Source organism: Eulemur rufifrons, chromosome 12 (assembly GCF_041146395.1).
Source record: "Eulemur rufifrons isolate Redbay chromosome 12, OSU_ERuf_1, whole genome shotgun sequence".
Taxonomy (NCBI): domain Eukaryota; kingdom Metazoa; phylum Chordata; class Mammalia; order Primates; family Lemuridae; genus Eulemur; species Eulemur rufifrons.
In genome coordinates this window covers 2,851,055-2,865,308 of record NC_090994.1, presented here as the reverse complement: position 1 = coordinate 2,865,308, position 14,254 = coordinate 2,851,055, and the positions used below count along the sequence as shown (strand labels likewise).

The window sequence follows — 14,254 nt, the reverse complement described above, 5'->3', positions numbered from 1 at the left end:
CTTGGTAAGTGTCCAGCTGGGCCAACCCCCAGGACTACAGGTGCTAACACTGGCTCCCAGTCTGGACTTGGGAGGAGGAGCCCAAGAAAAGCCCTTGCAAACTTTGGAAGGAGTTTGGTGACATTTTGCAGGAAATTGAAGCCAAGTAATCAGAAAGGGGAGGTGTGATCATTTCTGCCACAGTGGGTCCTTCTAAAGCCAGGACCAGGTCAGGGGCTATTCTTGACTTATGCCAAGAGTGCTTTGAACTCTTTCAATTCTTCTAGACCATTCTTCTTATTGATAAGTAAAATCCTCATTTTTCACTTCCAAGTTTTTCATTTTTATATGAATTTTTCCCTTCCTGATCCACATACTGATAGTTACACCCCAGATCCACCCTGCACCAGGACACACACCCGATACTCCTCATGCTGTCCTTGTAGTCAAGGTGGATCATAACTTTTGGTTAAATGCGTATGTAGTGTTTTCATTCCGAGGATCCTTAAGTCTAAATCACATTGAGGTCTCAACTCACAAGGTACCTTGTGGAAGAGCCTTTCCCTTTCGCTTCAAAATACAGTGATGCCCCCACCCCCACCCACGGTGCCAAGTCCCTATTTCCTCCATCATGTGAAATTACCGTGTGCGTGGCCCTCTCCCTACATGACAGCTAGAAACTTCTTTGTCCCGCTCAAATCTATGTCCCCAGTTTTGCCAAGAAATTTGTGAGATACACAATTGTTAGTCCATGAGCACAAGAAGAATAAATAAAAGAATCAAAAACAAAGCAAAGGGCCGGGCGCGGTGGCTCATGCCTGTAATCCTAGCACTCTGGGAGGCCGAGGTGGGCAGATCGTTTGAGCTCAGGAGTTCGAGACCAGCCTGAGCAAGAGCGAGACCCCACCTCTACTAAAAATAGAAAGAAATTATATGGACAGCTAAAAATATATATAGAAAAAATTAGCCGGGCATGGTGGTGCATGCCTGTAGTCCCAGCTACTCGGGAGACTGAGACAGGAGGATCGCTTGAGCTCAGGAGTTTGAGGTTGCTGTGAGCTAGGCTGACGCCACGGCACTCACTCTAGTCTGGGCAACAGAGTGAGACTCTGTCTTCAAAAAAAAACAAAAAAACCCCCCAAAAAAACAACAAAGCAAAGGCAACAGTGAATGGACACACAATCTCTCCGAAGGCAGAGGGGAGTGTGTCAGTTGGAAGCAAGACAGAGCAGTCACACATTCCGATCACAGCCCGAATGTTTTTAAAAATTTTTATTTTTAATTTTTATGGGTATATACGAGTCGAAAGCATTCATAGGGTACATGTGATGTTTTCATACAGGTATACGACGTGAGTTAATCAAATGCGGTATCCGTCACCCCATTAGCTGTTACTACCCGTGTTACAGACCAAGCAGCACAAGGACGGGTGGAGGGGCGGTGCTGACCGTGGGAATGAGCCGCTGTGTTCAGAAGAATTTTTGGCCGCTGAGTGCTGGGAGCAGCCTCTCACACAGGGCTGTCAGGGCGTCTGTGGAGTGACCCATGTGTTTGGGTCAGGAAGGGAAATTCTAGGGGACACTGTGTGCCAAGTGCAACAGGAACATGTTATCTTAAATCCCTGCCATTCCCCATCCCTACAGCGTGTGGGGCCCTCTGACGCCCAGAACAAGCAATGATGGCAGGTCACAGCCAGGGAGAAGCAAGATGTCACTGGTACGGCTCTCCCTCCATGTCCTGGGGGCGCACTGACAGGGACTCGGTCAATCCCTGACCCAGCAAAGCAGGGTGGCTCTTGGGTCCATCACTTTGGGAACAGACATCGCCGTGCTCTGCTGGGCGGCCTATAGTGAACCCTGCGGCACATCCGGGGCCCTGGACTTGGCGAAGGGGGCAGAGGTCGGAGGGCAGAGCTGGGCACAGGCTCCAGACCACGGAGGTTGAAGCTGCCGTCGGTTGGCCGAGGGAGTCTCACGGGACTAGGAGTGGGTGGGAGGGGGAAGCGCTGGGGGCCAGACATCAGGAAGCATGGAACATAGAACGGGGTCATCAGGAGAGAAGGGCTGATCCCAGCAACCTGGTCTCCAGGGGGCCTCACAAAGGGCTGGAGGTCGAGGGGAGCAGCCTCCTCTTCTACCTGCAGGACAAGCATCTCTTCTGCTCCCACGGCCGGGGCGTCTCCATCTTGAATGTGGAACTCCCAGGTGACATCAGCAGGGCAGGGCAAGATGCAGTGGGTCTCCACGAGTAACTGCCGACCTTCCAGTGACCTGAGGACATGCTCAGGGACCACCACCAGGACCACATTTCCAAGGGTCACCTGCATGGCTGTCTGCGGGACCAGGGTGACGACTTCTTCTCCCAGGCTCAACTGCAGCCCTGCCCCTGGTTCCAGGACCACCATGAGCGCCTCTGTGCTGGAATCACAGTGCTCCTGTGGAGAGACAGCCCTGAGTGCTCCCACTTCAAAAGAGGCTACAGACGGTGCTGATGGGGAGGGACCCACCAGCAACTGCACCCTCTACTACTTTAAAACACCAATTCCCTCCCACAGTTTGCTGTCATGCTGACTCTCCCGAAATGCACACCCCTGTATGCCCCCTCGACCCTGGATTTTAGGCAGCAATGTCCAATCTTTGCCATCCAGGAAAGAGGAACTCACCTGGGCTGGTTCCAGGGGCTGGCATGGATCCAAGTGAGGAGCTCCTTCAACTGCAGGTGATTCTGCACCTGTGGGGACAGCAGAGGGAGGGAAAAGGCTGTGGCTCTGCAGGGTGTGGGGCTAAGGGTGCGACCTGCAGGAAGCCACTCACAGAACATCTGCCACGAGGACCGAGGATGCCTTTGCCCTCACCCTGGAGGAAGCGCCCTCTCCTTTCATGACTTTGTGCATGTGACTGTTGGTGCCAGGCGGTGGGAACTTCAGGAAAAGCAGGGAAAATGTCTTACCTGTCCTGGGACGCTGTTCCAGTTGCTGCCGTTTGGGTGGATTCACTCTTGCAGGAGTTGAGCTGCAGGACAGAGAGGGACCAGTCAGGCTTCCACACAGTGACGGAGTCCCTTCTCACAGCTCACAGCTGCATCTGTCAGCCAGCCCACATTCTCACTGGGGCCCTCGGCCACATGCACTTCCCCTGAACTCCAAATACACTCCGCACTCGATGTGCCCTAAAGCCCACCCCTCACCCTCGCCCCTTCTGAAGGGTCTTCCCTGAGTCAGGGGTGGCATGTGATAAAGGGTGGTGACCACAGGAAGCAGTTTGCTGCCTCAGGAGCTCACCCACATGAGAGGGGGGACATGTCATTTGGTCTGCGGACTTTAGTGGGAAAAGTTGTTATTCTGGGTATTTGACCCCTGCATCTATGCAGTTAGAGTGTGTGCGGAGTAGAGATGGTGGGAACACTTGCCTCTCCTAGGAGCACGAGGTAGAACACTTAGATCATGTCCACGCTAGTCCTTTCTATGCGTAGGAGACACGACTTCCATTTAGAGAGGAGACGTGGATTGACAGTACGGGGCAACCCGAGACAGGGCCACTGACGGAAACGCACCCCAACACCGCCGCCCCCCGAGCAGGGGGCTAACTCTGCAGGGCTCACGCCTCCCCGGCTGTCCTCATTCAGAACATTCAACGTCATGGCATTCCAGGATGCCATCTCTGCCCCAGCGTGGCTCTCTAGCACACAGTCATGTGTGCACACGCACACACACACTCACAGTCACATGTCAACCTACTGGGGACCCCAGGCAGACACACACTCAAACACACCTGCTCTCTCCTGCACGGTCAGCCTCCTTTCGGGTCCCGGACTCGCTGGGGCTTCTTGGGCGTCGGTAACCATACATGGTAAAGGTTCTGTGCACGGGATTGTGTCTGCCAACGTCAGTCTTTATCCTATTTCTTGAAAATCCTTGATCTTTACCTTAAATGAAGGACAGATGTCAGCTCCCAGCTGGGCACACACAGCCAGGGCCTGGAGGAGAGAGTGTTCCCTGCCTGTGGCAGGTTGAATAGTGCTCTGAGAGTGAGGTCTCTGGCAAGTCCTTTAGGAGTCCTTAGGAAGGCACAGAGCCCAGGGATTGGTCAGCAGGGCCGGGTGTGATTGGCTTGTGCTGCGGATTATATAATGGGAGGGGCCTTCAGGGGGGAGGTGTCCACATAACTCCATCATGTGGGGGCACCCCCAGAATCAGCCTCATCCGTTCAAAATCAAAATCGGTGCTATGTGTCCTCTACCCTGAGTCATCCCCAATCCAGTAGGATTTTGTGTTAGTGATATTCACTTTCTATCACACTCTGTTTATTAGTTGGGCAGGATAATTATTCTCTGTGGGATTCTTTTGTACAATCCTCCCTAGTATCCTTGCGGGATCGGTCCTACATCCCCTGGGTATATAAACGTGTGTGGATACTCACGTTTCTGATGTAAAATGTGCACATAACCTCTTCGCATCAACCCAAACACTCTAAATCATCTCTAGTTTACTTATAATACACGTAATAACATGTCTACACCACACTTCATTTGTGTGGATTCAACATAGTACTTACAGTTGCAGTGTAAATTCAAGTTTTGCTGTTTGAAACTTTGTGGAAATTTTATTTTCTGAACATTTGCAATCTGCAATTGGTTGAATCCACAGAAGTGGATGGACAAGGAAGGCCAGCTACACTTTTTAAATATTAAAATCATACATATTTGTTCATGAGAATCACAGTTCAAAATGAATCTCTTGGGGAAAATGATCCAAGCATATTAAGCTCCGAACATAAGACAAGTAGGTAAAAGATACCTTGACCTAGTTTCCAATATATCACTATACATTAATCTGTTTGCAATTTTATTTAGTGCCTGTGTTCCCTAAGAGACTAATTGCAGAATTGTAAGTCAAGTGTCCCTTTGACTATTCCTAATTATGAATCCATAAGCTCTCCTTTTTCACGCTCATCTAAACTTCCTTCAGATAGCCAGACACAAAAAGGCTGAAGTCAGAATTAACAACCCTTTTGAAATTAAAAATTCTCTGGCAAAATGAAGAAGGTTGGATTCTATCCCGGAAGGGTAGGGAACGTGCCCAGTAATCACTAGGAACACAGCGGATGGAAACCTCTGACGTTGCTCCCCTACCCCACCAGGCTCCTCAGCTCAGCACTTCATTCTCTCTGGGGAACTGCTGTAAATTTTTGTGTGGATTCCCTTTCCCTTTAGCTGATAATCTCATCAGTTTAATAATGAGCTGTTAAAATTTGAATTGTCATTTTGACATTAAAACATACCGTTTCCAAACAGAAAAATCACATACAAATGTTACTTCTTTTCCTACTAAACTGGAAGTTTGTGGTCTACAGCCTTTCAATTACTACTCTATCTTCAGAGCCCCACTACTTATCTAATTTCAAATAAATTCATAATGAATATGTTTGGATAAATGATGAACAAATGAAATATTTAGGTTTCACATGTTCATGGCCAAAATCACTAACTTTCCAAAACTGTTTATCTGTCTACCCACAAAATCAGTGGGCTGGGAATATTTGCTTAAGAATGTGAACTTTTATGAAATAATTGATATTAAACTGAAGTGTTTTATGTCTCTTTTCAAAGAAATACAATTAAAAAGGACAAAAACCCTTATCCCATAAGTTAAAACCACAATGTTACATATATATACATATATATATTTTTCACTCTAGTATTTTTCTGAAGTATAGTCTGAAAAACAAATTGGTGAAAGAAACCAACCTGAAATCCAAGTGTTCACCTCCTGTCCTTCAGTAGGATTTCAGAGGAGTTGAGTTCACGCTGGAAAATCTCTGCTGGGTGTGATGCAGCAGCCGGGACTCCTGCATAGGGGAACTGAGGGAGGCCTGCCCGCGCTGACTTTTATACAGTTCCATGGGTTGGCAGTTGTAGGTGTGACCTAACCTAGTTAACTTAATCCTATTACATTTCAATTAATGGTCTCCAGAAACGAAGCACCCTACTTTGTTGTTTGCCATTTTGCAGTAGATTGAAAACCAATGCGTTGGTATACCTGCACAGTTTTAAGAGCATATACTTTCTGTAAGAAAAATAAATATTTGTACATATACCTGTTTCATCTTCCACTTTGCATTTTTATTGAGTTAAAATGTGCTTAATATAAAACATACCATTTTAATTGTATTTCTGAGTGTGATCCTGTGACACTCAGTGCATTCGCCTTGAGGTGTAACCCTCACCACCATCCATCTCAGCGACCTCTCATTTTCCCAACTGAAACTCTGTAAACTTCAAACCTTAACTCCACATTTTCCCTCTGGGAAGTCCTTCCAAACAATTCTTTCTGTCACTGTGGATAAGAATGCTCTAGAAAACTCATATGCCATGAATCCTAAAGTATTTGTCCTTTGGTGACTGGCTGATTTTTCACCTTGCCTTGTGCCTCAAAGAATTGTTCCTAAAATGCCTTTGGAGAGCCAGATGGAGCTCTGTTTCTTGCACTTTCATTTCCATCTTCTACTTACTTGTACAGACACAGTGAATGCTGTTTACACCCCTCTAATATTGGCTGATAGAAGCTTTGTTTCCACCATTTCTCCTCCATTAGCAACTTGAAAATAGACAACTTTATCTATTTTTAAGACCAAATGATGTTACATTGACACACACAGAAAAACACACACACAAACACCCAATTTTTTTCATCCATTCATCCACTGTTGAATAGTTGGGTTGTTTTCACCCTTGTTTTTGTGAACTTTGATAGTATGAACAAAGATGCATGAATATTTCTTTGAGCATCTGCTTTTCAACCCTTTGTCTGTATACATAGGAGTGACGTTTCTGGAGCATGTGATAATTGATAATTATGTCTTTAATTTTGTGAGGCATGGTCATGTGGTTTTGCACAGGAATTTCATCATTTTCTCTTTCTCAATACCAGTGTATAGAGATTCCATTTTTCTACAACCTTAACAACACTTAATCTCTGCTCTGATTGATTGATTGATTTAAACAGCCACTCTCACAGTAGCAGAGCATTATCTCATTGCATTTTGATTAGTGTTTCCCTAATAAATAAAGACGTTGAACATCTCTTTATGAATTCATTAAGTCTATTTTATACTTTTTTTCCTTTTAATTTGTTTTTTTTTTTAAGTTGCAGAAAAGTTTTAATATTCCACATACTGGTCCTTTATCAGATATATATTTGGCAAATATTTTCTCCCATCCTATGTGTTTTATTGTCACTCATTTTATAGTGGCCTTTATGAATAAAAGTTTTAATTTTGATAAACCCTAATTTACTTATTTTTTTCTTTTATGCCTGTTCTTTGGTGTCACATCCAAGAAATCCCCAGAAATTCCATGCCATGAACACATCCCCCATATGGTCTTCTAAATGTTTCATAGTTTACTATGTACATTTAGTCTTTCATTAATTTCAGAATAAAGTTTAGTATTTTGTGTGAGGTAATTTTATTATTTTGTGTAGTATTTTTCATAAGGTCTAACTTTTAGGGTTTCCTGTGGATATCTAAGTTTCACAACACTGTATTTTGTAAAGACTGCACTTTCTCCATAAAAGTTTTGACACCCTTGTATCAATCACTCAAACCAGTCTATCACAGATGGCAGGGGTTATATCTGGGCTACCTATTCTGTTCCTTCCATCTCTAGGTCTGATCTTATGCCAGCAACACATTGACTTATTAATGTAGTTTGTAGTAAGATATAAAATCAGGAAGGATGAGTCCAGCTTCTTCTTACTCAGCATCCTAAGGCATTTTAGTACTTTGAAAATGTAAATGCATGGAAGTATGGATAAACACACACACACACACACACACATACACATGTCACTTCTTCCCATTTTATTCCTTCTCTTTCTTTTGGAAGAAGGCAGACAGAGGGATACCCATCACCCCAACTCAGTGGAACTCTCAGCGTATTTATGGAGAATACTGATATCTAAATCTGCTTCAAGTGTTCAATAAATTGTAATGTGGATAAGGCCCATGGGATTCTCACCAGAATACCAAAGTCCCTCTTGTAAAACCCCTGAGGGAATTAATGGATTAGACCTAATTGTTGACCTTTTACTTAGTGGGTGGGTATGCTGGCCATGGCGGGAGGCATGAGCCACAAAAGGGCTGACGAGATGACTAAACCTGCAATTTGAAGTCTGAGAAGGGGAAGCATCTTTCTGTAACTTGAGGGATGAGAGGGGAAATTTACGTTGTTTTGTGGATATCTAAGTTTCACAGCAGCACTGTTTGAAAACACTATCCTTTCCACACTGAAAGGTTTTGATACATTTGTACCAAGCATCCATATCCATTGATCATAGAAGGAGGGGCTATTTCTGGGCCATCTGTTCTATTCCCTTGGTCTCTGTGTCTGACCCTCCACCAGTGCCATTATGCCTTAGTAACTATAGATTTGTAGGAAGAATTAAAATCAGGAAGTGTGAGTCCAACTTCTTATTTAATATCTAATGTTCCTCCATTATTGTTTTCAAAGAGCTAAAACAAATATATGCCCACTACCCTACCCCGTTCCTCTCTCAGGATATTTATGCACAATCCTGATAGTTCAATTTGCTCCAGGTGTTCTCTAAATGGTAATGGGGATGGCGCTAATTGGATTATCTGGGGATTTCCAGAGAACACACCCTGAGGCCTCCTAATCCGATTAAGTGCTTGGACTTGATTGGTGCATCTTGTACCTAGTGAGTGGGTGTGAGGAGTTGGATGAGCCATAAAATGGCTGCTGTGGAGACAAACCTGCCATTTGAAGATAGTCTCAGAAGAGGAAGCGTCCTTCTTCCAGTTGAGATCCCAGCTGGGAAGCCTTGGAATCATTACTCCTGGAGACATGGAGGCTGCTTCACTCCACAGGCCAGGTGAGTCTCCTTTCAGTGTCTTTCCAAAACTCAAAACTTCTCAGCCAAATTTAGCTGATGTTAAACACCACCCCAGTCGTTACCCACCTGAGTACTCATCATTGTTATTCCCAACAGATCCCGACCTGTATTCTAAAGAGGCTCCTGTGACAAAGCAATTGGCTCACAGGGACAAAATTCTGCTGATGTGGAAGAGACATGAGGTTGGTGCTGGGCTCTGGAATGTGGGAAACACCTGCTACATGAATGCTGCCCTGCAGTGTCTGACATACACACCACCCCTTGCCAACTATATGCTGTCCCAGGAGCATTCTCTAACCTGTCGTCATCAGAAATTCTGCATGCTGTGCACTATGGAAGCTCATGTTACACGGGCACTGCACCAGCCCGGCCAGGTTATCAAGCCCTCACTTGCACTGGCTGCTGGCTTCCATAGATACAAGCAAGAAGATGCCCATGAGTTTCTGATGTTCACTGTGGATGCCATGAAGAAAGCTTGTCTGTCTGGGCACAAGCCCTTAGATGGTCACTCTGAGGACACAACCCTAATCCATCAAATATTTGGAGGGTACTGGAGGTCTCAAATCAAGTGTCTCCACTGCCATGGCATTTCAGACACCTTTGACCCGTACCTGGACATTGCCCTGGACATTGAAGCAGCTCCTAATGTGAGCCAAGCTTTACAACAGTTGGTAAAGCCCGAACACCTGGATGGAGAGAATGCCTATGACTGCAGTAGTTGTCTAAAGAAGGTACCTGCCTCCAAGTCCTTGAATTTGCACACTGCCTCCAAGGTCCTCATCCTTGTATTGAAAAGGTTCTCTGATATCACAGGCAACAAAATTGCAAAAGAAGTGCAATATCCCGAGTGTCTTGACATGCAACCATACATGTCTCAGCAGAAGAGAGGACCACTTATTTACCTCCTCTATGCTGTGCTAGTCCATGCTGGGAGGAGCTGTCAAAGTGGACATTACTTCTGCTATGTCAAAGCTGGGAATGGCCAGTGGTACAAAATGGATGATGCTAAAGTAACCACCTGTGACATTTCTTCTGTCCTCAGTCAACCTGCCTACCTCCTCTTTTATATCCAGAAGAGTGAACTGGAGAGAGACAGTGAGCATGCATCAACAGGGGAGAAACCAAGAGCCCTTGGGGCTGAAGACACAGACAAGGGAGAAACCCAGAGAAAGCTCAAAAGTGACTCCTGCATCAAGTTTCCTGAGTTCGAGGAAAACTTGGAAAAAACAACAACTAGAGAACTCTCCTTACATCAGTGGAAGTGCCTCCTGGAACAAAACTGACCGAAGTCTGAATTCAACATCAGGAAAATAGAATCAACCCTGCCTTCCAATGCAGTCATGATTCATCCACCAAAATACAAGAGTGAGATTAAAAAGGACAATTACTTGCTGCAGAAATCAGACAAGGAAGAAACAGAGCAGATGTCTCTGAAAATTAGCAAAGTCCCTTGTCTGGGTAGGAGGGCCAGAGGTAGCAAGAGGAAGAACAAGCAGGGCACAAGGTCTCTGGTTGTGTTCTAGTAATATGAGAATTCATGCATGCGCAATCACTCACACACACACACACACACACACACACACAGTCACTACTGGAGGAAGAAAGGTACAAATCAAGAGGTCTAGTTTGGCTATATGAACCTGGAGCCATTGGTTAGTGGTGGCTACATTCCAGGGTGAGGCCACACGTGTGAAATACTTTCTTTTGGGTTTGCAAATGTTCTGAACATTTGAAGGAACTTTCTATGTGCAGATGTTTACAGCATATGAAATTTATTGTGAATTCTGAATTTTAGGTATTGAAATGTAGGATTCTACTGTGAGATTATTAGAGAGTATGGGATCTATTATGGGGTGTCAGGATTTTCTAGTGCTACGTTCATACTTATTCTCACTTGTGGATAGTTTGCATTTTGGTATTGTGTGATATCTATGAATCATAGTGACACTTTAATTGAAATAGGAGTAAGTTTTCAAGACACGTATGATGTTTTTACTTTTCCAAGCCTTCATCTACTATAGATTGTTCCATGTATTTTGGTGGGCTATCAAATTAAGTCTAATGGTGTGTTCTCTGGATACAGTAGGCTAGAAAGTCTACATGTTTTGTAGATATGTTGCTCCTATTGTATAATGATTAAATTTGACCTTGTGTGTATATGGTTATTAAATTTCACTATAAAGCTGTAGTTTTTAAATCTGTTTCAATGTTAATAAAATTCATCCCAATATGACATAGGTACTTTGGTTTCTTTTTTTCCTCAGAAACAGGGTCTCACTCTTTACTCAGGGTCGAGTGCAGTGGCAAGATCACAGTTCACTGCAACCCCCAGCTCCAAGGCTTGAGACATCTTCCTGGCTCAGCTGCAACTACAGGCAGGTGACACCACACCTGCCTAATATATATATATATATATATATTTTTTTTGTAGATTTGGTGTCTTCCTATATTGCAAAGGGCCTAATTTCTAAAACACCTCAGTTCAATTTCTTGGTAGTTACAGTCATCAATGTTTAACTAAGTGAGAGTAATGAAAACCTTGGTAGCACCTTATTAGAAATACAGAATATAAGGTAAAACCCACCCCCTATGAATCAAAATGTACATACTAACAATATATCTGAATGATATTTATGCAAACTAAAGTGTGGTAAGCAGTGCGTGCAGAATTATTCTCAATTGGATTCACATTCAAAGCAGTTAGTGAGCTTTAAAATATATTGATGCTTATGTCCTACCCCTGAGATAACACTTTCCAGTGTCTGTATACAGCTAGGGAATCTGCACTGTTAAACACTGTCCACATCATCCAAATGCCCAGCACTGTCTAAGAACCATTGGAGGTGGTGGACAAGGATAACACATCAATCCCTTGCTAGCTCCAATCTCTATCTGACAGGAAAGTTTTACTAAGACCAAGAAAAGTTGTATGGCTCTGTAGAGAGAAGGATTTTCTGAGGAAGGGTAAATGACAGCTCCTCCTCCCTGTCAAGCCACTTTCTCAGGAGTGTTTCTTTCACACTTTAGGACTCTGGTTCTTAAGCACAAGGTGCCTCCTGGTTGAGCTCATGAGGTCCGTGAAAAGATCAAAGTAAAGGAACTGAAGGTTGGAACACACTCAGTCCACCATACCCTCTGAAAAGATCCTGACTTCATGCAGCCTGAGTCAGAGGCTATATCTCTATACTCCTAAAACCTTGTCCCATGGCCTAAATACTGCCTTATTACTGAGTGTCTCATGCATTTTGACAAAAACCACAGATCCCGGGTCTTCAGTTCCATTAAAAAAGAGGCTAGATGCACAAGAATTCTCTCCCTCTAAAATCCTCTAAGGATCACAGGAGTCAATGAATACAATGGTCCACCTTGCTTGGCATCCTGAAATTTGAATTATTTTGGTGGGTCTTTATCTTCTTTGATTTGCAAATACAGGTATCAGGGGCTCAGGATGCAGGAAGGTTTTATTAGAACAGAATTGATGTAAGACTCCACCACAGAACAATAGACTAACTTCATCTTAGTGAAACCCACCAATTTGCCATCCTATAACCACTGTGCATGGGTCGGGCTATAGTTTCCCCTGTAAAGGGCACTAGTTCTTCAGTGAGGATGTTTTTCCAGGGATTCCTGTACATTGTATTTTCATTTTAAGAAAGACTGTAATACATTAAGGAAAATATAAATTGAAAAAATATGTATAGAGTGCACTCCAACTCATTTGATTTAATCCCAGCCAAGGAAACAGTCAGAGATATGGTGAAAGAGCTTGCCATTCATCTTACGGGATCAGCTTCCCTTAGAGTGCTTCCAAACAATATGTACCTCACGTGAACTAAAGAGGAAACAATTCTGTTAATCTTGAGGCTTCCCAGGCACATGCTGTGTATAAAAATGAACACAGAATTCATGCAGGTAAGTGGGAGGCTGAGTGATTTACACAGGCAGAGTTATATCCTATGAAAAGTGTGAGGGTACTAAAAATATTGATTAGGGGTTCAGATATCTGGATATCTTGATCACCAAATTGTGTACAGTCCTGGCTACTGAATCTGTGTCCAATTACTAACAAATATGAGAGAAATGAGCTGATCTCGGGAAATGGTTTCAGCCCTGGAGACAGACAGGGATGGCACCGGGCAAGGCTGTTGCCTCTTCTCTGTAGGAACCACAGGCTTCTTTCTAATATCTAGCCTACAAGAAAGTTATCCTCCAAAATTTGAGAAGAAACACTCAACACTTTCTGAAAATACTTAAAACGTTGAGAAACTGAGAATTTAGTTATGGGAAAACCAATAGGGTACCATTTTGGGGACATAATCTTTGAGAAATTTCAGCACCATGAACAACTGGGAAGTGTTCTTGCTACAATCTAGGTAGCTCAAACTTAACAATGTCCACCAGAAATAGAAAAGTAACTATAAACTCACATACTTCACATTAAAATATATTAAGGGTATAAATGAGGCTATCGAAATTTGAATATCCAGTTTTACTACTCTTTTAATATTTATGTGAAAGTATAGACTTCCCTATTGAATGTTCCTAAAAATATTGAAAAATTAATTTTTTATTAGATAAAAGCAATTTCCACATAGCTCCACAGAAGTATACACTTTAGAAGCCTCATTATCCATATTGGCTATGAAATATTCATAAATAGAAAACAAAAACATACATTAAAATAACTCATTTTTTCTAATTTAAAATAACTTTTGAGATACTCTGGGAATAAAGGTAAAGACAAAAATTACAAAGTATATAGAAATTAATGAATCAATTAAATTATGAGATATAATTCATATTGACCTTAAAAGTATTTGAATTGAAAATCATCTCAAGTGTGAAATAGAAAAAGAACTAAGTGCAAAGAAGGGAAGTAAAAAGTAGATGTGTGTATATAAACAGGCAGTAATTTTGCTCTTCTCAGACAGTTTTCTGCCCTCCGCCCTCACTGCCCAGGTCCTGGCCCTGTGAAGTCCCTGCGGCTGAGCCGGTGCTTTCCTTCTCCACCGCTCCGGTGAACAGGGAAAGGCAATGGAAACCGGGGTCTAGGACAGACGGAACGTGCAACTGCATATTCCCCACCCCCCACAGCGACCCCCGTCGCCCCCCGGAGCCCGGGGACGCAGTCGCACCGGCTGCGCAGACAGCGCCTCTTCTCCATCCGTGCACGGAAATGGCCTTTAAGGTCAACCGATTTTTCGCTGTTCGGAGGGAACAATATAAATTGCCTGACAACAATAAGCTGTTGCCATAAAACATGAGAACCATTTTATTAATGCTTGAAGTGGGTGGAAGAAGCCCAGACCCACCGCGCACACCACACAATCGCGTGGAGACAAACCGGAAGTCTCAGGATCCACC

At 43.7% G+C, this 14,254-nt stretch overlaps 2 protein-coding genes across 2 annotated transcripts; one reads left to right on the top strand and one right to left on the bottom strand.

Annotated features, from left to right (window-relative positions):
• Positions 1 to 1,783: 1,783 nt before the first annotated feature.
• On the bottom strand, positions 1,784 to 3,826 carry LOC138393564 (proline-rich protein 23D1-like). Its single transcript, XM_069484777.1, has 4 exons — positions 3,750 to 3,826; positions 2,929 to 2,990; positions 2,642 to 2,709; positions 1,784 to 2,413 (listed from the first exon to the last, which is right to left on the bottom strand). Exons 1-4 carry the CDS (start codon positions 3,824 to 3,826, stop codon positions 1,784 to 1,786), a joined length of 837 nt encoding a protein of 278 aa, XP_069340878.1.
• A 5,015-nt stretch (positions 3,827 to 8,841) lies between these two features.
• Positions 8,842 to 10,413, top strand: LOC138393563 (ubiquitin carboxyl-terminal hydrolase 17-like protein 6). The gene is given in 2 exon segments (XM_069484776.1): positions 8,842 to 8,869; positions 8,987 to 10,413. Coding segments are annotated over 2 exon segments (1,455 nt in total).
• The last annotated feature ends 3,841 nt before the right edge of the window (positions 10,414 to 14,254 follow it).